The sequence below is a fragment of the Garra rufa genome, chromosome 12 (genome assembly GCF_049309525.1).
Source record: "Garra rufa chromosome 12, GarRuf1.0, whole genome shotgun sequence".
Classification (NCBI taxonomy): Eukaryota; Metazoa; Chordata; class Actinopteri; order Cypriniformes; family Cyprinidae; genus Garra; species Garra rufa.
Genome location: NC_133372.1, coordinates 31,378,885 through 31,402,216, shown reverse-complemented (window position 1 = coordinate 31,402,216; position 23,332 = coordinate 31,378,885). Strand labels below are relative to the sequence as shown.

Genomic DNA, 23,332 nt, shown 5'->3' with positions numbered 1-23,332 from the left:
ATTGAACATTGTTGATAAACTGTCTGTTTTACTGTATTTGTCTAAATGTGCCGACTCAATGCTGAGATAACAGCTGAGAGGCACAGAAAACAATAGTGAAAGAGAAACCAAGTAATACTGAAGAAACAGATGAACAGACAGAATAATAATCTTAAACTAAATCTATGTACATTTTTGTAAATGTAAAGATAGTTGGGTCCTTATCCAAATTAGACAGTTTTGCACTAGAAAGAATTTGTGAAATTGCGACTCCCTTAAACATCGTTCTGTTTTGCAGTTTATGTAATTGCTTGCTGATAACAGAGACTAGACAGAATGTTATACTGTATACTCAATGTGATTCTGACTAGATTTTATAAAATATTTTAGTGTATAATGGCATAACACTGTGGTAGCAGTGGTCTTTTGTTTAAAGAAAAGTTTTTGTTCTTATTTAAGCAAGTGTCAGCAGGAGACAAGCTACTTGAGAGTTAGGGGACAAAAGGTCAGCTCATCGCTTTACCTGCGAGAGTAACACGGATGACCCAAAGTCAGGACTCTCAAGAGCCACTGCAGCTGAACTTTAGACCTTGACAAAGCTACGATCTATGTGCATATTTTTCTGCTTCTGATTTTCCCTTTAGCTATTCCCTCAGGACCAGGGACAGTTGTAACATTTTTTACATTTCCCATCTTAACTCACAGACTAGCATATATCTACCTGCCATCTTTTGCTCTAAGAAACATTAATATGTGTCAGAAACAAACATAAATCAGTGTGTTACTATCCGGCATAGCAGTATGACACCTCAGAGGAACAGTACTTTTTTAATATTTATTCATATCTTCAAATAGTTTTCACATTTGTTTGGTGCTAATTTCTTTACCTTTAGAGAATTATTCATATTAACTCTTATTCTTTCTGTCTATATTTTTGGGGTTCCAGATTGGGAGAAAATACCCATTTTGGAATAATCTTATGAGTTCTTGTTACTTAACCCAGTTAACGTTATCCATTACATTACACATTTTAGGTAATATAATCAGACTACATGTAGATTACTTTTGACCTAACTTGTTTATTACATTGATTTTAAATAGGATAACCCTGCGCTATATTGATATAAAAATACATAACAACATAAAGAGCATTAAACATTATATTACTTCAAGGTTTCCCAAACTGGGGTTTGTGAAAGAACTGCAGTTTATGAGTTTATGAGTTAAATGAAAAGCTGTTTTTAAAATGTTTTTAAAAGCTGTTAATTTAAAATATTTTATTGAAATAAGTCATTATAAAGTCAGTCAAAATAAAACACTAAAAACGTTTAATATTTTATTAATTTACCCACATGACCATAACCAATGTCAGAGAACCATAAACATGCAAATCTGATTATTAAAATTAAGGGGTAAATGTATTAGGTGAAAGAGAATCAGATGAGAAACCAAGTTTGTAAATTTGTGAATTCATAAATTGTATTTTAATGTGTTTGAAAGACAAAATCCTTCTAAAGGCACAGAAATAAATGGTTAAATAAAAAATGTGTGTGTTCATCAATAATTGCAATGTCCACAAAACTTTCTGAGTGTATATATAAGCAGTCGTCTATTTTAGAAAGGAACATTTAAAAGACAAGAAAGTGGAATTACAGAGAATAAATTGCTATTGTGTGAATAATATGTACTCATGTAATCCAAAAAAAAGTAACTGTGGTCTGATTATTTTACAATGTAATTTATTTTAATTAGAAGTACTTAAATTTTGGCTTTTTAGTTCAGATTACATGTAGTTACTACACAGCTCTGATCATAGCCTAACGTTACTGATCTTTCCGACGGGACATAAGCTACCATACATTTGCTGCCTGTCTCATAAAACATTCAAAAAATCTCAACAACTGGGAGTAAAAGAAGAGCAGACAAATGGATAAACTGATCGATGCAAAAGAGAACTCAGTTCATTCCGATTTTCTGAGCACAGACACCAAAGTGTTGCTTCTCACACAGCACACAAGTACTCTTTCACATGAACGGAGAAATACACACAAAATGATGTTGAATTGTCCATTTTGTATTCACATAAACACACTCGGTTGCATCTTATGTGAACGTAAACAGTTGGTAGAATGCTGGACGTGTATCAGTACATTGCATCCGTGCATTCAGTTTTAAAGGGACAGCAGCCTAATTTATTTTCTATTGTGTTTGGCATTGATGTTAATCAAGCAACAAAAGAAAGACAGAAATGTCCTCACTGCTCTTGACTGAATCACTTATCAGCCCTATTAAAGATCAATCTAAATTTATTTATAGAAGTAGATATGTCTTGAAAGAATGAAGAATGGTAAACTCATTGTTATAAAGCAGTGATTCCCAACCACGATCCTGGATGCCCCCCAACACTGCATGTTTTCCATATCACCTTAATCAAACACACCTGATTCAGGTTAACAGCTCATTAGTAGAGACTCAAAGACCTGAAATTAGTGTGTCAGACAAAGGAGAGATGCAAAATGTGCAGTGTTGGGGGCCTATACCAAACCTATACAATTAGAGAAATGCTTAATAAATGCAATACACTGTAGCTAAACCCATTCGATTTTAGCCGACTAAATCTAATTTAACTAGACTAAAACTAAAACAATTTAGATGACTAAAATATGACTAAAAGAGTAGACTACTAGACTTTGACTAAGACTAAATCAAAATTTGCTGTCAAAATTAACACTGCAGCAGCCATTACTCCAGTCATCGGTGTTACATGATCCTAATAATCACCAAAAATCATATTAATTTATTTTGTGCTCAAGAAACATTTTAAAAACAAATTAATATTTGCAACAATGTAAAAATATTAACCATCACTCAATGCATGTTTGCTGAATAAAAGTATTAAGAACAGACATTTTAAAGTAAAGTACATTTTTTTGCTGGACCAAACTGTGATTTTTTTTTTTTTCAAAATTCTGGTATTCTATATATCCTGTCTACATGTATAAATGAGAAGTGCTGCTAAAAATAGTTTTTTTGATGGATGGATTTATAGCATGCCATATTGCAGCAGGTGTCACTGCTTGACGTGTCATGTCAACTCCTGGTCCTATTTTCAGGATTAACATGGGCCAAGGAATAGACATCAAGAACCTCAGCTCCAGATCAGTTCTCACAGTGAAGAACATGACACAGGATCGCTATGGCAACTACACCTGTGTGGCCGTCAACAGGTTGGGAACAGCCAACGCCAGTGTGCCTCTGATTCGTAAGTAACGAGCATTACTCTCCCCTGGCTAACTCTTGTTGTGCTGGTAGTTGCTTTTTCACATAAGCTGTTACAGTTGTCGCAGAGCTCCTTAGAGGGAGAAAACGCAGCGTTTTCCCCCATCTTTAATGCATATGTTGCAGAGGAAATGAGAGAAGATGCTACTCAAATAGGTCATTGTTTTGGAGCCTGAAGTTTTCTGTGAAGCCTTTTCAAAGAGCTCTTAAAATGAGATGCAATTTCTATGAGCAGTCTGTTTGAAATGCTTAGTGTTTTTCTGATTCAGTGGTCTCTGAGTCAATAATAAAAGTAAGTGGGCTAACAAGATAAACAAATGAAAAAAAAAAAAAAAAAACAGCAACAACAACACAAAAAAAAAAACTAGTGGTTGTCTTAAAAGCGGCAGATGGAAAAGTTAAGTCCCCTGCTTTTAAATGAAGCATATCAAAGGCCCAGCTGAGATGAAAAATTCCGGTATCTTTCACGTTCTACTGAAGACCGTCAGTCTGTGATGCGAGAAACCCAGAATAGACCAGAAAGCTGCATCTTCTCCTCCCACCAGAGTTACTCCGTACCTCTTATTTTCCTCATCGCTAATGAAAAGGAAACCTACCCTACTGTGCTCCTAATGAGAAATGGCAAGCAATTCCTCCACAGCACACACATCTCCACATCTGTAGAGATTGCGAATGCAAGAGCTGGTCATCGTTGCCTTGGACTAAATTGCTGTTATAATATTGGTCAATAAGTATTGATGAAGCAAAGGTGGATTCAGGGACACATTAATATTTAATGGAGGACCTCAACCTCAGAGACAAGGTGTGGAGTACTAATCAAAGTGCAGTGTTTGATTTTCTCCTCAGCATGAAGAAACCTATCATTTCGCTCTATTTTTAGCCCGGCGTATGATTTCCGCCCTCATATTTTATGCCTTGTATTGATTGAAAGTGTTTCTTAGATTATTCCCACACATTTGTTTTGTTGTCTCCTCGTCCCAGACATACAGTATCCCCAGCTGAACACTGTACTCGCAGAATTAACTACTTTCCCCCTATGGAACCAACTGGGTCATTTATTCTACTGTACGTCTGCCAACATCAAGGTGATTGAGTGCTTTTGGCATCTACATGGGTTATTTAGCATAGTTAAATGCTCTTTAATGGAATAGGCGTCCATTAAAAGTCTTATGTGACAAGGTGAAAGTAAAGGGGGTAAAGGCCCTTATTCTATTTCGCCAAGAAGTTTAGGTAGGACTTGAATGTCAAGATGGAGAAAAGGAAGATTTGACATTTTATCATCCAAGTTTGGTCACCAAAATTGGTCATCATTTATTCAACTCATGTTGTTTCAAGTCTGTATGCATTTCTTCATTCTATAATGGGCACAAGAAGATATTTTGAAAAAGGAGAACGTGTCTCCAGCGTTGGATCCAATGTTGTTTTGGACCCAACTAACTTTCTTTGTATGCACAAAACATTTAAAGGCACAATATGTAATTTTTTTTTTTTTTTTTTTTTTATTGACGTCATACACCCTCGATTTTTTTTTTTTTTGTGTGTGTAGAAAACATGGAAACACCGAAGACACTTTAATCAGGGTGCCTGAAGTACTTGAATTTGACTTTTTGAAATTTAAGGCCTGGAAAACCCTAAAAATAACCCTCAATAAATAGCAGTATTCCTGAAGGTACTTGAAAAGTACTTGAATTATTGAAAGACAATGTATCTATGAAATAAGTGTTTAATTTTTCCAATAAGCACATATCTTTTCACGTAAAATTCACACAATTTAAAAAAAAAATTCGCTTATTTCAACTAGTGAGCTAAGCTAGTAGTAGTACTGACAGTGTCATATAAACATGGCTGAAGACATGAAAAGAGTAACAGATGAACCTAATCAATTGAGTCATTTACACTGGATCCACTCCGATTCGATAATTCATTTTAAGCAATTCACTTGAAAAAAAAAACTGATTAAATTAAAAGAGACATTTATTTTCGATTTTCGACATCGCTTGTACAGATTTTAAAAAAACACTTTTAGGAATGAGTGAAACAGAGCTTTTCGAAACTCCGAATCAGTTAAATCATTGCTTCGCAAAACGATTGACTATTTTGAAGCGCTCCAGTCGAATAGCGTATCGCAAATCATTTGATTCAGATTAAACTAATGAGCTAAGCTAGTAGTAGTACTGACAGTGTTGTGTAAACATGGATGAAGAGACAAAAAGTGGAATAGATGAACCAAATCAATTGAGTCATTTACGCTGGATCCACTTCGATTCGATCGTTCATTTTAAACGATTCACTAGAAAAGAAAACTGATTAAATTAAAAGAGCCATTTATTTTAGAATTTCAACATCGCTTGTAGTGATTTTAAAAACTACTTAAAGGAATAGGTAAAACAGAACAAGCTCTGAATCATCGTGAATCATTTGATTTACATCGGAACTTAGCATTTCGCAGTCATTTGATTCAGATCGGGACTTTAAAGCATGTATTACGAATATTTTGATTTAGATTTGAACAAGTTTGTGAATCATTTCACAAATTTAATTATTCAAGTGAAATGATTTGTGATATACGAAAATCTGATCTAAGTCAAATAATTTGCGATTTGAGTCCTTATCTGAAATGATGGTTTGCGAATCATTATTCAGATCGGGACGTCAGAGCGTGGATTGTCGAATAAGTTGAATAAGATTGGAATTTTGGAGCAAATCATTTGCTTTAGATCAGAACTTCAGAGCACAGATCGCAGTTCGGGACCTCGGAGCGCCTATGGCGAATCATTTGTTTCAGATCAAGATTTCGGAGTGGTTTCGCAAATATTTTTTTCTGATTTATTTTTCTTAAACCGTAGAAAACATCAAACAATTAAGGCAGTACAGATATAAAAACAAAACAAAGAAAAAAGAAAGTATGCACAAATACAAATCCCTTAAGAAAATAAACACTTTAGTAGTAAACTTGCTTATCTTTTTTTAGAGTGAAGTCCTTGAAAAAATTTAAGTCCTTGAATTTTGTAATTTCATTTTACAGTGTCTGTACAAACCCTGTTGAATATGTTTTGCATTTTATTAGACCAGTGCCGAACTGTTAACACACTCAAATGTCTCCAGTATGACAAATCAGTGCTACTTTACCCCACATACGCATGACTGGAAAGAGTGGAAGTGGTCGACTATGGCATAATAACACCTCTGCAGCTTTTTAGCCATGAGTCACGCACATCTGTCGTTAGCAATCGTTCAAGCGTTCTTGTTTGGCTTCCGTGACTTTCAGCCCCATCCTACTTCATACTACAGTGATGTTAATAAATCTTTAATACATTACCTCATCCATGAACATGAGTCCTGTCAGAGTATATAAACTGTAGGGATGAAGACGACAACTCCTATGATTCCACTCAATCACAGCGTCATCAAATTGCGCCTTTGTTTCTTTGTTTCTTTTGAATATGCACCATCTAGCGCTGAAAATTACATACTGTGCCTTTAAACAAGCTTCAGAATATCTTCTATTGTATTCCCCTGATGAAACAATCTTTGGAACAATATGAGGACCACTAAAAGACAGCTGGCGCACGAAACTCTACTGCATTAGATCCTCATTGGCCTGAATTTTTTATTCCTCATTGTTTTATGCTTCACATAAAGTGCGTGTTTGAATGTAATTCTTAAAAGCGGAATTAGAATGTTAACTGACATTATGCTTAAGAGATTAAATTTTCATTAAGAAAAAGTGCACTTTCATGAAACGTTGGCGTTGGCATGCACTCTGCTAATGACGTTACAGTCAGATACACTCAGAGATCGAACCACATGTTTAAAAGTGCATTATTTAAGCCTTACCAATTGCCAAATGACCTCAATATAGCTAATGGCCTTGGTTGCAATAGTCAAAGACAGATTCTTTTCCGTAGATATAAAAAATGCATGTCAAAGCAACACACTCAGTCAGTCTTTGTTTTCCCCAACGTCTCAATGGGAATTCATTAGTGTGAAAGATATTTAACTCTCAAGGATGAGTTTAGCACTACTAGTAATTGACTATAATGAAAATAATCTCTCAGAATGCTGAGTTTTAGTGCATACAGCTGGGGCAAATGATTGCGTAAATTGATAAACAACTACTCATTTCTGCTTAACATACTATGCTGTCGCAGTATCGTAGTTATACTGTATTTTCCCCTTCACATTCCCAAACATAAAGGTTTTGTGAGGTAACGAATGTCTGGCAGTTAGTGTGTCTCCTTTGTTAAATTTCTAAAACCATCCTGACCATTGTCTGTGAACACCAGTTCACTGAGCAGGCTCTTTTGAAAAGGAAAATGTGCAGGCATTGGGCAAAGGTGATGAATTTAACAAATGGCTGTTTGTAATGTTGTATTGAGAAAAATGGGTGATGCGTTGCAAGTGTGATACAAATTAGAGTGACTTGACATTTACGTGGCTCTTTCTCCATTACTCACTGTCATCGCATTTGATTGGACTTTTGGCCCTTTTTGCACCTGGCATTAAAGTGCGTTTTTGATGATCGGATCACAAACGGATAGCATTTAACCACATTGAATGCACCCAGGGCACATTGTGATCGGATCACTGAAACCACATTCGAATATATGGTCAGGTGGAGCCTTTGAGGTTGTTTTTATTATCTTTTTGTTTTACCAGGCACCTTAGTAGTATATTGTCTTTTTATTCTGTTTTACACTGTGCTTTTTGGATCCGGTCACCCAATTTAATGAACAATATCCCATGAATTGTTCCACTGCACTACACTTGAAATCTCTCATTTCTCTCTTCAAATCCTCGCTCTCGTCTCTCACCTGGCTGTTTTCGCGTGGGCGCTTTAAAACTTTATTTTCCACCCTTTTCTTCACTTCTAATCCCTATTAGCATCCTTTACTGTGGGAAGGTTTCTCTAAAGCAGCCAAACGCAATAGACCAAATGGCTTTTTTAATCTGCAAGTATTTTGAATTACCCGTGTTTTACAAATTCGGTGAACGATTTTAGTTAACGCAACCTCTGATGTAACCACCAAGTGTGAAGAGGGCCAATATGTTAATTAATTTTTATTTAAAAAAATGTATGTACAGTCGTGGCCAAATGTTTTGAGAATGACACAAATATTAGTTTTCACTAAGTTTGCTGCTAAACTGCTTTTAGATCTTTGTTTCAGTTGTTTCTGTGATGTACTGAAATATAATTACAAGCACTTCATACTTTTCAAAGGCTTTTATCGACAATTACATGACATTTATGCAAAGAGTCAGTATTTGCAGTGTTGGCCCTTCTTTTTCAGGACCTCTGCAATTCGACTGGGCATGCTCTCAATCAACTTCTGGGCCAAATCCTGACTGATAGCAACCCATTCTTTCATAATCACTTCTTGGAGTTTGTCAGAATTAGTGGGTTTTTGTTTGTCCACCCGCCTCTTGAGGATTGACCACAAGTTCTCAATGGGATTAAGATCTGGGGAGTTTCCAGGCCATGGACCCAAAATTTCAACGTTTTGGTCCCTGAGCCACTTAGTTATCACTTTTGCCTTATGGCACGGTGCTCCATCGTGCTGGAAAATGCATTGTTCTTCACCAAACTGTTGTTGGATTGTTGGAAGAAGTTGCTGTTGGAGGGTGTTTTGGTACCATTCTTTATTCATGGCTGTGTTTTTGGGCAAAATTGTGAGTGAGTCCACTCCCTTGGATGAGAAGCAACCCCACACATGAATGGTCTCAGGATGCTTTACTGTTGGCATGACACAGGACTGATGGTAGCGCTCACCTTTTCTTCTCCGGACAAGCCTTTTTCCAGATGCCCCAAACAATCGGAAAGAGGCTTCATCGGAGAATATGACTTTGCCCCAGTCCTCAGCAGTCCATTCGCCATACTTTTTGCAGGAGATCAATCTGTCCCTGATATTTTTTTGGAGAGAAGTGGCTTCTTTGCTGCCCTTCTTGACACCAGGCCATCTTCCAAAAGTCTTGGCCTCACTGTGCGTGCAGATGCGCTCACACCTGCCTGCTGCCATTCCTGAGCAAGCTCTGCACTGGTGGCACTCCGATCCCGCAGCTGAATCCTCTTTAGGAGACGATCCTGGCGCTTGCTGGACTTTCTTGGATGCCCTGAAGCCTTCTTAACAAGAATTGAACCTCTTTCCTTGAAGTTCTTGATGATCCTATAAATTGTTGATTTAGGTGCAATCTTAGTAGCCACAATATCCTTGCCTGTGAAGCCATTTTTATGCAACGCAATGATGGCTGCACGCGTTTCTTTGCAGGTCACCATGGTTAAAAATGGAAGAACAATGATTTCAAGCATCACCCTCCTTTTAACATGTCAAGTCTGCCATTCTAACCCAATCAGCCTGACATAATGATCTCCAGCCTTGTGCTCGTCAACATTCTCACCTGAGTTAACAAGACGATTACTGAAATGATCTCAGCAGGTCCTTTAATGACAGCAATGAAATGCAGTGGAAAGTTTTTTTCGGGATTAAATAAATTTTCATGGCAAAGAAGGACTATGCAATTCATCTGATCACTCTTCATAACATTCTGGAGTATATGCAAATTGCTATTATAAAAACTTAAGCAGCAACTTTTCCAATTTCCAATATTTATGTAATTCTCAAAACTTTTGGCTACGACTGTAGATGGACAACTTTCAGATCGTTGGATTTTCATGTGAGGATGCAGCATATTTTTATAGAAAGAGTGAAATGTAAATGCGTTAACATCTAACTGTTTATGTCTGTTTTTATGTCTTGCAAAACATAAACAAGTTTGTATGTGTGAGGTAAATGTGTCTCGCGTGTTGTAGCAAGGTACATCTTAAACCTGCTGTTTTCCATAGCTGTCTAAGTGTTTCTGCAACTCTTTCTTCTACATTTTGCTGTCCCGACTGTAAGGAGTGAAGATTTTGTTGTCCTTAATTGGCAGATTCCGTCTGCTCGGTAATCCAAGCTATCTTTCCCCCCTCATTTTTTGCTTATAGCACAGTGTAGGCTTTGCCGAATAATCTCCTCCAACCTGTCATTGGAGTATGACTAAAACAGACTAGAAGCACTCATAGCCCCAAGAAGCTTTCAGCCTGCCTTGATAAAGCCTCCACATCTTCTGCAGGCAGCAGCTAATGGAAGCCTTGTTCATTTGCCATGCCTATCAATCACAACCTCAGTGTCATCTTTTCATATCTCGGCGTTTCTTCTTGTCCTGGTTTTCCTTTACCGCTCTTGCTGAGTTGTGCCGGATGTTGTTGTCGTGGTTACCATACTGTGACCCTGTGTGAGTCACGGGGTGGAGGCATAAAAGAAGGGATGAAATGGAAGGTGAACTAGAACAGAAGATATGATGTCAATTTATTCTCATGAATATCGTTTTTCTTCAGGCTGGGAAACTCATGCATTCATCTTGCCGTTCAGCCAGCCCTCCTGATCCTATTCTTATTTCCCCATCAATCATATATCAGGTTGCCTTCCCCCCAAACACCTCTACTTGCACTGTAAAGAACTGCCAAGTACAGACTGTGCTCAATTTATGCTGATAGATTTAAGTGCTGTGTTAAGTGCTCATGGATTATGAATCCGATTGGCATCCCAGCACCATGACATTCCAGTTCTTCCAAACACAATTCAATCAAACTTCTACATCAAATAAAGTAGTCTTGTATAGCCAAACCTTTGACTATATTGTAAAGTCTGGTCTACATTACAGTATCACCATAGCGCAAAAATTTAAACAAAAAAGCTCAAAATGGATGTAAAAAATATGATCAGCCTGGCCAAATATTATGAGCAATGACTATTTCACAGACTTAACTAGAAAGTAAGCAGAATATGCAGTTATACTCGTGGATATCAAGTTTACTTGCTTCTAAGTGCCTCAAACAAAACTCTGGGATGTCTTTCAAATTTGATGCCAGTAACTTTGCAAACTTTGGCAAATCCGGTGATTTGATCTTACTGAAAAGCGCTTATTGTATCAGGCGTGTAAACTCGACTTTGTGCCCTGGATAAAACCAGCCAATCAGATTAAAGCTTGCCAGACTGAGAAAATGCTTTCCAGAGCCTATGCATCAGGCAGTTGGCGAACGAAGTGGACGTGCGGTCTGAAGCTGAGATTGCAAATGTTATTACATTAACCCATTTTCCTGCTGTTATCTTGTTGCACATACTATATGAGAGATTGGTATTATACTGTATTTTCTTGTTGAGGTTGCATTTTGTTGTCTTCATTTGCAGCGGTTTTGAAGCTCTAATCAAATTCAGTCCGGCGCTGAAAAGGACAGGCGAACAGATGGACTGACATTTATCTTTCTCATTGACTTTTATCTTGTATTACAACAGTCATCATTTTGACGTCTTAAAGGGTGCCGCCTCGCAGTTTGTACGCTGAATGTGTGGCATGCAGGTCCTTGAAAATTAAGGTGTTTGTGATGCAGACAGTCTGTTTTGGCTATAAAACACCTCCTGTCCAATCATTAACGGAGACGGCGGTTAAAACCGCCTGGAGAAACAGGCAATCCTTGCGATGCGTCTGACCATGCATGAAAGATAGAAGGTTTAGCCGTTCAAGGATGCAGCTAAAGTTTTTCTTCATCAGTACTGTGCCTTGTGCTTCTGAAGATTAGAGAAAATTAGCCCCTTCAAATAATTCATTTTGACCTTCAGGTTTTAAAATCCATCGTTAAGGGGTTGGCGTAAAATAAATGAATTCGAGCACAGCTCATAGTCTCGTTTGTAATTCTTATTCTTACTGTCTCAGAGTGGTCTAACAATGCACAGCAGATAGCACTCCACTCGTATCTTGGCAATTTACGTTTCTGTGAATTGTGTAGAAGCTGGATGTTCTACTCTTTGTAAAGAGAAAAAGGAAAAAATGAGATGTTATTATAGAATGAAAAGCAATTCCTCCCACCATGATGATGTGTTTTTTTTCCTTGCAAGTGAGAACAGAGGTCATCCGGTGTACACATCAATCTGCTTTTACGTAGATGCAATGCAGGCTGCTCCATTGCTCTATACAGTACCTGAATATTACACGTCATGCAATACTGTAATATAAAGACTGAGAGGTTCACATTCATCTAATATTAACCAAGGGAGAAGAAATCTTTCTAAAGCTGTAACATCATCTTTGTTTTACAAGAACTGTAGTTTTAACAGACTAAAATTGCAATGTAGACCGAATTTTATAAGAGTGAGAAACATAATTATTAATAATTAAAAACTCTGAAAGGAAGCCAAATATGTGTGCCCATATGGTGAAGTATCATTACTGAAGATTTATGAATTTTAAGGAAGCAATGAATTTTATTCATTTATTTTTGCTAGGACATATTGGTCTTTAGTTATATATTCTATCGGTTTTTTTTTTTTTTTAACCAGAAGTGGATTTCTATTAAAAATAGCAGGGTTTTTTGTATGATCCTTGTATGAAGGTCACAATTAAACCATCTTTTTGTCATCATAAAGGATGAAAAATTATAATCTATCCAAAAAGAGAATTATAAAATGTGTCATTTCAATATGCGTTAGATTGATTAATAAGAATTTTCACAAAATTAAAGTTAGTTTACCCTAGTTTATTCTACCAAGGAGACAACCATGTTAGTGAAGTGCATGCTTGAGGTATGCTTAAAGGGGTCCTATTACGCTTTTTCACTTTTTGAATTTTAGTCAGTGTGTGGTGTGTATATTTGGGCATAAAAAACATCTACAAAGTTACAAATCCCAAAGTCCACTCCAAAGGGATAGATTTAGTTTTTAAAAAATCCCTTTTTAAGAACTACAAGAAACGGCTCCTTTGGACTACAGCTTTTGTTTTCTGGATGCTATGATGTCACAACACGATCCATTAGAATATCATTCAAATAAATCCCATCTACGGAAACTCGAATCGTTGGCGGGTGGGGAGGGACAAGGTGGGGGATTCACCTAATTTTAGCGATGTAGCATGGAAAAACGCTTCTGGGATGTTTCAGCGAGCTGCGCCGTTGACGTGTACGGTACAGAGGGTTGAAACACATGCAAAGCCGCGGCTGATGTAAACACAAGCATTGATTAGAGTGACGATCATCGGTGGCTGCGACGGAGCCGTGCCGTAGACATGTACAGTATGTGGTAAGAGATTTATTCATCATACAGTGTAGATAGCAGGGTTGGGGTCAATTCAGGAATGAACTCAACAATTCCAATTCAAAGAAGGAAATGGAATTGGAATTGGAATTCAACAACAATTACAGGAAACGGAGTTGGAATTGAATTGGAATTACAGGAAGTGGAATTCAATTCAGGGAAATTCCACTGAATTCCGTTTATTGCTGTTTCTGAGCATTTATTTGTGATTACATTTAGAGACATAACCATATATATATATGCCATGTATTAAATAGAGTTGATCAAATGCAAGTAAATAAAAATGAGAACTGTACATTATGAATTAATAATTGAATGACAGTGGTGATAAGTTTCTGGATGTAATATACTTTCAATATATGATTACCACATATATTATGTCTCAACTCACAAAAAAATGAGTCATGTTCATTCATGTATTTCATTCACTTTTTATTGCATCGAATTATCATCATTTCCTGAAATTTGGCATGTGAAATGATCACGCTTAACATACTAAACATACAGTACTTTGTATTTCTTTTATATGTTTGTTGTTTATGTGATTTACAATATTTAATGTACTATAAACTATTAAGCAAATCAAGTCAAATTATTTTATTTAGCAACTCAAGTGGAATTTAGTGGAATTTATTTGAATTCAACTCTGTTTCCTGGCATTCCAATTCAATTCCAATTCCATTTCCTGTCAGCTGCATGCAATTCCAATTCCAATTCCATTCCAGGAAGTGAATTGGAATTTACCATTCATTCTCAATTCAATTCATGAATGGCCCCAACCCTGGTAGATAGCTTCACTAGCCTCATGCTGGAGCTGGTTTCGTGCATGTAAATAATTAAATAAATTAGCACAATAATGATAATATCATGTATTGCGATCTCGCAGGCTGACGATAGGACCAACAATACTGTAGCATATTATTTACTCATCCTCCATGCATCCTAGGTGTATATGACTTCCTTCTTTGAGACAAATGCAATGGGAATTATTAAATTATTATTAAAAATAATCCTGGCACTCCCAAGCCTTAGAACGGCATTGACTGAACAGCATAGACAAGTGTTCCTCTCCATCAGTCCAAAACAAATCGATCCAGAATACAAAGTGCCTCACACGGCTCCGGAGGGGTCAGTAAAAGCCTCCTTTAGTGATCCGATGTGTGTTTGTCAGAAAATATCCATATTTAAAACTTAAGAATTACTTCTTGCACGGTTATACACAGAACTTGCTGCTTTTGGAGGGGGCATGGCAATACTGAAACGCCATCTAAGCTGTTCGCCAATTGCAACGCCGTGGGACTGCTAACCAATCACAACACATTTGGTTTTTCGGAAGGCGGACCTTCATAAAACCCGGAACTAATTCAGCCATTTTTGCCAGCCTGGGGAGAAAGCTATTGCAATAATGTAAATTATGTGGAAAATAATGTGTTTTTTGAACCACCAAGCATGAAAAATTGTTCTAGTGCACCCCCAAAACAAAATAAAGACTTTGTAAAAAAAAAAAAAAAAAAAAAAAAAAAAAAGCATAATAGGACCCCTTTAAATTATGCATAAAATAAAACACATTTCTTGTCTAAATAGCAAAAATATTTCAAATGCAATTTCTGATTTTGATTTCTGAAATTCCACAGGGTCAAAAGTAACCATATGTGAACAAACAAATCAAGTATCTATGTACATCTATAAATACATATAATATTTTTGATTTATTATTATTATTGAATCTTTGCCAGGCCTTTCAGTGAAACATTAGCTTTTGCCTCCTTCACTAAATGTGACCCTGGACCACAAAACTAGTCATTGGGGTAAATTTGCTTGAAATTGAGATTTGTATATCACAGGAAAAGATAAATAAGTTTCCAATGATGTATGGTTTGTTAGGATAGGACAATATTTGGCTGAGATACAACTATTTGAAAATCTAGAATCTGAGGGTGCAAAAAAAACCTAAATGTTGAGAAAATTGCTTTTTGGTACATTTACGTTAGGAAATTTACAAAATATCTTCATGGAACATGATCTTTACTTAATTTCCTAAGATTTGTGGCATAAAAGAAAAAAAATCCATTATTTTGACCCATACTGTGTATTTTTTGGCTATTGCTACAAATGTACCTGTGCTACTTAAGACTGGTTTTGTGGTTCAGGGTCACAAATTTGCGTGTATACCCTTTTTCTGATTTACAATGAAATGTCAGTTTATTCCCAAAGCATGCAGTTCTGTCAGTGGTGATGATTGCTCCAGGTTGCATGCCTGTGCGCTTAACATGATCTGCAGCTGAAAGGCAGTAACACACATCTCCTATGTACACACACACACACACACACACACACACTGTTTCAACCCTGCCCCTGAACCTGCGAACAGTAATGATGTGAACTGTCTCTAGGCGCTGTGATTTCAACTCCAGGGCTCTCAATTTAGCAAAGGGCTTACCAGAGAGAAGCTTCTGTTGAGGTCATTACACCCCTTAATCACAAAGTCACTCTTACTGTACGGAGTCACTGTAATGTTGATTTGAACAATAAAGAAGAAAACACACACATATTTTTTTCCTCTTTCAGTTCATCTCTACTGTCACAACGGATGTTGGAAGGAAAGAATAATTCTTCTGACAAATGTCCAGATGGTTTGATTGTGGCCCGAGTCCTTTTTCTTTCTTTCTTTAACAAAAGAAACTGTTACGCAACCACTTGTATGTTTTCATAGTAATTAGTTTTTCATGTGATTTTATTGATACACTTTCATTAAATTTGATGAAGCTGGGCAGACATACAGGCATACAATAAATATATAAAATGGTTGGAGTATTTAAATTAGATAAGATAAGATAAAATATTGAACCAAGTGGAATTGTGTTTAAAAGAAAATAGCACAAAGACCTTTCTGAATAAAATATTTCAGAAAAGAAAGTTTGCTTGGTTTTAAATGATAAATAATAGATCAAAATTAAGATAAAGCAGGACACTTTCTGGTGAAATAAAGGGGTACTTCTTTCAAAAATGAAACGTTTATGATCATTTATTCACTGTTTTTATTTCCCCTGTATAACACAAAAGAATAGATTTTGAAGAACATTGTCCAAATAACCTTGGACCCCACTGAAAAAAAATCTTCATTTGTGCTCCAAAAATGTAAATTCTCTCATTTACTCACCCTCATGTCATTCCAAACATTTATGACTTTTTCTTTGTGACATATAAGGAGATACATTTTAACAAATGGGATTTTTATTTTATTTCTCAAAAGAAAGCCCATTTCCGCCACTAAATAAAGTCGCAATTGCAAGTTTATATTATGCAATTCTGACTTCATTTATTAAAATTGTTCATATTTCACAGTACCAAGGAAAAAAGTCAGAATTGTGAGTTTGTATCATGCAGTTCTGAGGAAAAAAGTCAAAATTGTGAGATGTAAACTCAAAACTGAGTTGTGAGGTAAAAAGTCGCTGTTACCTTCTTTTATATTTTATTCAGTGGCTGAAACAGGCTTCCATAAAATTGAACAAACTTCAACGTATCTATTGTATTGTGCAGAAGAAAGAAAGACATACAGGTTTGGAACAACATGAGGGTGAGTAAATGATGATAGAATTTTCATTTTTGAGTGAATTTGTTTCATTCACTTCATTCAAAGGCATATGAACGTGGAGGACTGCAAACACTCAAGTAGAGAGTTTCACTTTGTGATGTGTGGCAAAGTCCAAGTCTGATTAACTGTGATCTGCAAGTTCACATAACCGACCTCTTCTAATATGACTTTTAAAGCTGCATGTTGTGCAATGTTGTGGGAAGGTAGAGTAAAATGGCGTATTTTAACAATAGAATTTGTGGTGTATTTATTAGATGTTTTTTTTTTTTTACATGCTTACAAGCCTGTGTGACCTTTAGTGTGTATGGACACCTGTGGTTACTCTACAAGGGCACCTACATTGAAATGACTTCATACATCTTCTAGAAATGACCTTGAGACCAGGTGGTTAACCAGACTGGCTAGGAAAAATGAAGTTAGCTGCTTTTGTTTGCAGAAGCCACTTGGTTTAATATGTTGCATCTAATGCAATGACAGCCTGACCTTTTTAAGTGTCCAATGCTTTGGCTGTTGTGGATGGATTCATTTTCCATTTTTTATATTTGACTCTTTTATGTATATGTATTAGCAGATGAAAAATGTGAAGATGTTCATATTTCTGTAAATCTCCTCCAGATCTAGACGTCTCCCCCCAGTTAAGTTTTAATTACCATCAGTTAAGTAACTCACTGGAAAATATTGAGCCTATATGAGATTAAAAATGGATTGACATTAAAGTCCTGCTTTTAACATTTCCCAAAAAGGGAGCTGGGGCAATTGAGAGAGTATGATATCTATTAATAATATGAAAACTATATTACATCGTCATGATTAAATGACTGTCTGCTAGGTGCAAATTTAATTTCATGTGTTAATTGAGCTGAGCTTCATTCCGGTTCGTTGAATTGAGTGATGCTCAGAAGCTTCTAATTTGGAGTATCAAAGATCAGCGATCATAATATGATTTGAAACCGACTCTGTTGAAAAGTCTCTGAACATAAAAACCGAACAAAACCCGACTGAACATTACATTTTGATCAAGATGATCAAGCTCAGCAGGGGTTTGTTTTAGTTTGTGGTTTAAAGGGCCCTTTTATTGCCCGTTGACCACAGAAGCAAAATTCTCACACCCTTTTTTTCCAGTCTTCACATGTTTTTGTTCTCTTTTCCCTTCTTTTGGGTCTTCATTATGTTAATAATATATAAATGTCCTTTTTTCCCTCTCCCCTTCTTTTCCTGTAGCAATTATTGAACCCACAACAACTAGTGCTGTCTCAAGTCCAGGTCAGTATATGTCACATGCTGTACGCAGCTCAGTAAGGGATCCGAAATGCTGCACTAACCAAAAATGACCTCCTCTTCATTGCAATTTCTCCTTCTCTCGATTGGCCAGGATGCCTGCTGGCGTTCAGCTTTGTGTGTTGTCACTTTATTTTGATATTTTTTTCTAGGGCTGTCAATCAGTTATTTTTAAATTAAATAGATTACATTATGCATTCATTAATTAATCCCTTATCAGTGTTTACTGAGAAAGTAGTTGCCATGATTCAGCTCCTAAAAAATGTCATTTACAATCAAAATATAAATTTGCTTTTACAATACAAAAAAAATACATAGTTTATTTGCTTATTTAAATAAAATGTTTTTGCATTTTTTAATATGCTATTCATTAAAAACAAGATGTCACGACCTCTTGCTCTCAATCTAGGGTTGGAAGTTGTAACATTTAGATTGTGACCAGTTTTGTGATGCAGGTGTAAAAAGACAAAAAGCAAACCGAATTAATGCCAACAAAGGATAATTTATTTTACGAAATTAAGGGGAAAAAAAAACAGAAAATAACAATGAATATGATAATGGATAATGATGATGAAAAGACTTAACACCAAAAGAGTAAAGAATAAATTATATACAATATTTACACAGGAAAACAACAGCAAAAGATAATAAACACACAGGAGAGAATTGGACGTAAGTGGCGCTAAAGAAAAGAAAATAACAAAACAAAACCAAACTAACTCAATATAAACCTCTAACCCAACTGAAAAGAAAACAATCAAAGCAAGTCTTCGGCGTTTCTAGATGCCCTAACTTTCCTACTCTAAAACTGCCAAACAAAAGATACAAATGCAGCGCTCACTTCTAGGCTAGTGTGTCTATACATAAAGATCGCTAGATGTTGCAATATGTATGTCACGTGACATATTACCTGTCCAAAACTCCTGGGGAAAAACGCAAAGGTTGTCATCAAAATCAATACAAATACTAAAGCAAAGAATGAGGACGATAAACAAGATGACAACTTAAACTTTAACAAAGAGACATAACAAAATACCCAAAACCAAAAGAAATAACGAGAGGCAGATTAAGAAACAAAGAAACAAAGCAGGAACACAAATAGGTGCCTCTCCCTTGGCGTTCCACTAGTCATCTTTAGAAATGTTGGCGGCAGATGGGATTGGCCACAGAAGCCATCACGTCACTCGAGATGATGATGATTGACAGCCTCCTTAGCCAATAGCAGTTAAAAGGGGTTGTACCTAAAAAAATGACAGAGAGAGAGAGAGAGACCCAGACCCCGACCCCGACGCGAAGGCACATCTGCTGGGACGTAACACAAGACCTTTTTGGTATGTTTGTTGATAAAACTAAACAAATTTCCCGCATGTGCCCCCATGATTTACATCTAGGTGAATACAAGGATTTGTAATGAAAAATGTTGGAGGATTTCGATATGAAGCGAGAAGAGACTGGTTTTCCTTCGATGTAAACAAAAGTTGTTTCTCGCGAGACTAGCATATTCTCACTGGAGATTACGCACGCCAAAGTCCTTTGTCATCGGCTGAAATGCTACTCTCTCGTGAACACACATACGCATGGCCTAAAACAAATTTTTGGCACATCTGCCAGTAAAAAAAAAAAACTTTTTGGCCAGTAAATTTTATCACGTCACCGGCCAAAATGTTTAGTTTTTTTTTTTTTACCGGCCATGAAAATCTTTTGCAAAAACAGGCAGTGAGTTTAAAGTAGGGCTGTAACGATTCCTCGATTCTGTGAAGATGGCTGTGAGCGGAAACCCAAACAGTGAAAGTGAGTTGTTCAAAACCCTTCTTGTGTAAACTCTGTGTACACAAACAATGTTCTCAGTGCTCGAGTTCATGTGTAGAGACCCAGGCGATACTTCGAGCAAAGTTTTATGGTGTGTCGAGCCTTCTTAGTGTTAATCAATCAAAATATTGATTTTGATGCGCTCAAAGTAGTGTCCCTAGCACTCCCATTCACCGGCCATTTGACCAGAAAACGATATCACTGTCAATCTTAAAAGTGGCTCTTTCGTCGTAATTATGCTTTTAGATGAAAGTTTGACTCGTTTACAATTCAAAAAACACCCCAGATTTCATTTTGGCGAAAGTTTCCCTTTAATCGTTAAAATAATTGACAGATTACTCGATTACCAAAATAATCGATAGTGACAGCCCTAATTTAAAGCTATTATGTCTTATATTTAGGCTCTGAAATATGTAACAACTTTTAATTTAAGTGATTTTTTAAATAAATTACTATAAAGGTTAATCTTTATTCAAGCTACCAAAGTTAATCAACGACTAGTGCAGTCGAGTGAAGATTTCTCTTTTCCTTTTGTTCTTTGATTTCCATCAATGACAGACTTCAGCAGGTTTCACTTTAAAAGTAGTACGGTCTCTTTAACATCTGATGCATGATGCAAATCTGACACATATTTGATTTTATCCCAACTCTTTACAGTCATTTAAGTTTTTATAACTCATTTAAGACTACGTTTATGAGGTAACTCGCCAAAACCACGCATTTGGCATAATTGTGTTTTCGTCCATTATAGTGCTACTAGTGCGCGGTCTGAAGCGGCTCAGCATATGCATAGAGCCAAACGTGCAACTTTCAAACTACATTTCACTGCACTGTTTAGGCAGCGTAACCGCATTGCTACATTCTTGGGTTATAAAGAATAAAAAAGAGAAATGTTAATCTTCCAAAATGAAGCAGCAATATCTTCTCAGGTAAAAGTTATTAGAACCATGTCTAGAGACAAGCTGGCCATCACACTGCTCTGAACTTATCAGCTCGTTTATATATTTGATTTGCTCTCGAGGCATATGACAGAACGGTTAATCACAAAAATCTTGTCTTCAGAAAAGGTTATTTTACTACATCAGAAACAATTAATTTCTTTTCACTACATTGAATTGTTATATTTCGTGAAAGTTTTACCTGCCAACTGGTGACTGACACTGTTATATATACTCTTCAATGACGATTTTTACTCGCAATTGGCTCTTGCCGAGTGTTTAGGCTCTGCGCATACCACAGTGGATGCTAGAGATATAAACCTTTTTATATAAAGTTTTAAATATAAATAATTTTCTTACACAAACACATTGCTTCATTTCAGAATGCTTTTTTTAACCTCTGGAGCCGTGTGGAGTAATGAATGGATGGATGGACTTTTTTGGGCTTCAAAATCTCAACACCAATTCACTGCCATTACAAAGCTTGGAAGAACCAGGACATATTTTAATATAACTCTGATTGTCTGAAACAAGAAAGTCAGATATACCTAGAATGGCTTGAGGGTGAGTAAATCATGCAGTGATTGTAATTTTGGGGTGAACTGTTCCTATAACATTTATGTCTAAAAATCTGTCAAGTTCTAAATGCTCTTACTGGAGTGGTTTACATTTTGAGACATTTCATGACATTTCCAAAAGAGATGGTTCTCAGTTCAGTGAATCATTGAATTGAAGTCTCAAGAACCATCTAGACTGATTCAGTCAACTGAATCATTTAAAGATTCAAATCAAAAGATTCATTTGTTAGCAAATTAGACATTGGTAAAAAAGCAGATGGATTTTAAAAAACATGTTAGGGCATTATTTCTTTAATTGCGTTATTTTCTTTATAACTGATCACTTTCGATTAAACCGAGTTCAATTGACAGCCCTAATTTTTTCACTTTATTTCTTTGTGTTTCTTTGTGTTTTATTTCTTTAACTTGTGGCATTGCACAGTTCAGCACTGACACCCCTCTGAGCGAGCACTGTGGCGTTATGGTGGGCACTGTCATGTGTAGCGCTGGGGCGAGTGGCTTTCCTAAACGCTGACTGCTTCTCTCTGGCTTCCTCATTCTCTGCTTTAGTGCGGGCTGCATGAAGGGCGGGATATTGATAATACGCCTCCTCGACTTCTCTCTTTTATTTGTTGTCTGCCATTTTCTCTTCTCCTGAGCAGCAACTGATTTCGCCGCCTATGAACGTCTCTCACTATCTGGCGTCGCTGTGTTTTTGCTGTTGTGCTCTTTACTGAAATCACAGACCATGATATTCTCTTTCTGGGGGAGCGTGGAGTGTGAGTGTGTGTGTGTGTGTGTGTGTGTGTGTGTGTGTGTGTGTGTGGGCCTGTGTGTATTAAAGGGATAGTTCACCCAAAAATTAAAACTCTGTCATTACTCACCTTCATGTCGCTTCAAACACATATGACTTTTTTCATTCTTGTAACACAAAAAGAACAATTTTATGGAATTGCATTGGCCTTTGTTGGATATACACTACCGATCAAAAGTTTGGGATCAGAGAGATTTTTCATGTTTTAAACAATTTTCTTATGCTCATCAAGGCTGCTTTTATTTGATCAAAAATACATAAAAAAATAGTATTGTAAAATATTATTACAATGTAAAATAATGTTTTTCTATTTGAATATAAATTAAAATCTATTTGGATTCTTTGATAAATTTAAAAGTAATAAAACAGAATAGCATTTATTTAAAATAGAAATATTTTTCTAATAATATAAACTACCTCTCAAAAGTTTTGGGTCAATACATTTTGAAAGAAATGAATACTTTCATTCAGCAAGGATGTGTTAAATTAATAAAAAGTGATGGCAAAGACTTATATTGTTAGGAAAGATTTCTATTTTTAATATGTGCTGTTCTTTTTTTTACTTTTTATTTATCAAAGAATCCTTAAAAAAAAAACAGAGGTTCCAAAAAACATATTTGGCAACACAGCTGTTACCAACTTCAATACTAAATCAGCATATAAGAATGATTTCTGAAGGATCATATGAGGATGCAACGAAAGAGTGCATTAAAATAAAAAACATTGTTTTATATTGTAATAACATTTAGCAATATTACTGTTTCTTTTTCTGTATTTCTGATCAAATAAATGCAGTCCTGATAAGTATAAGTGACTTCTTCAACAAGCATTAAAGTCTTACTGATCCCAAACTTTTAAGCAGCAGTGTTACATCCAGAATTGGATATTTAATTGTGCATGCTATTTTTTTTTTTCTATTTTTACATTTACATTATTTTTGCCATCATCTAATGTTCACT

General features: G+C 36.1%; 1 protein-coding gene across 1 annotated transcript in view; it reads left to right on the top strand.

The window, feature by feature from the left end:
• The window catches only part of negr1 (neuronal growth regulator 1), a 149,568-nt gene that overhangs the window by 65,311 nt on the left and 60,925 nt on the right, over positions 1-23,332 (top strand). Inside the window, exon 6 of the mRNA XM_073852555.1 lies at positions 3,093-3,241. Within this exon, the coding sequence (XP_073708656.1) occupies positions 3,093-3,241 (149 nt within the window). The remainder of the gene's footprint in view (positions 1-3,092; positions 3,242-23,332) is intronic.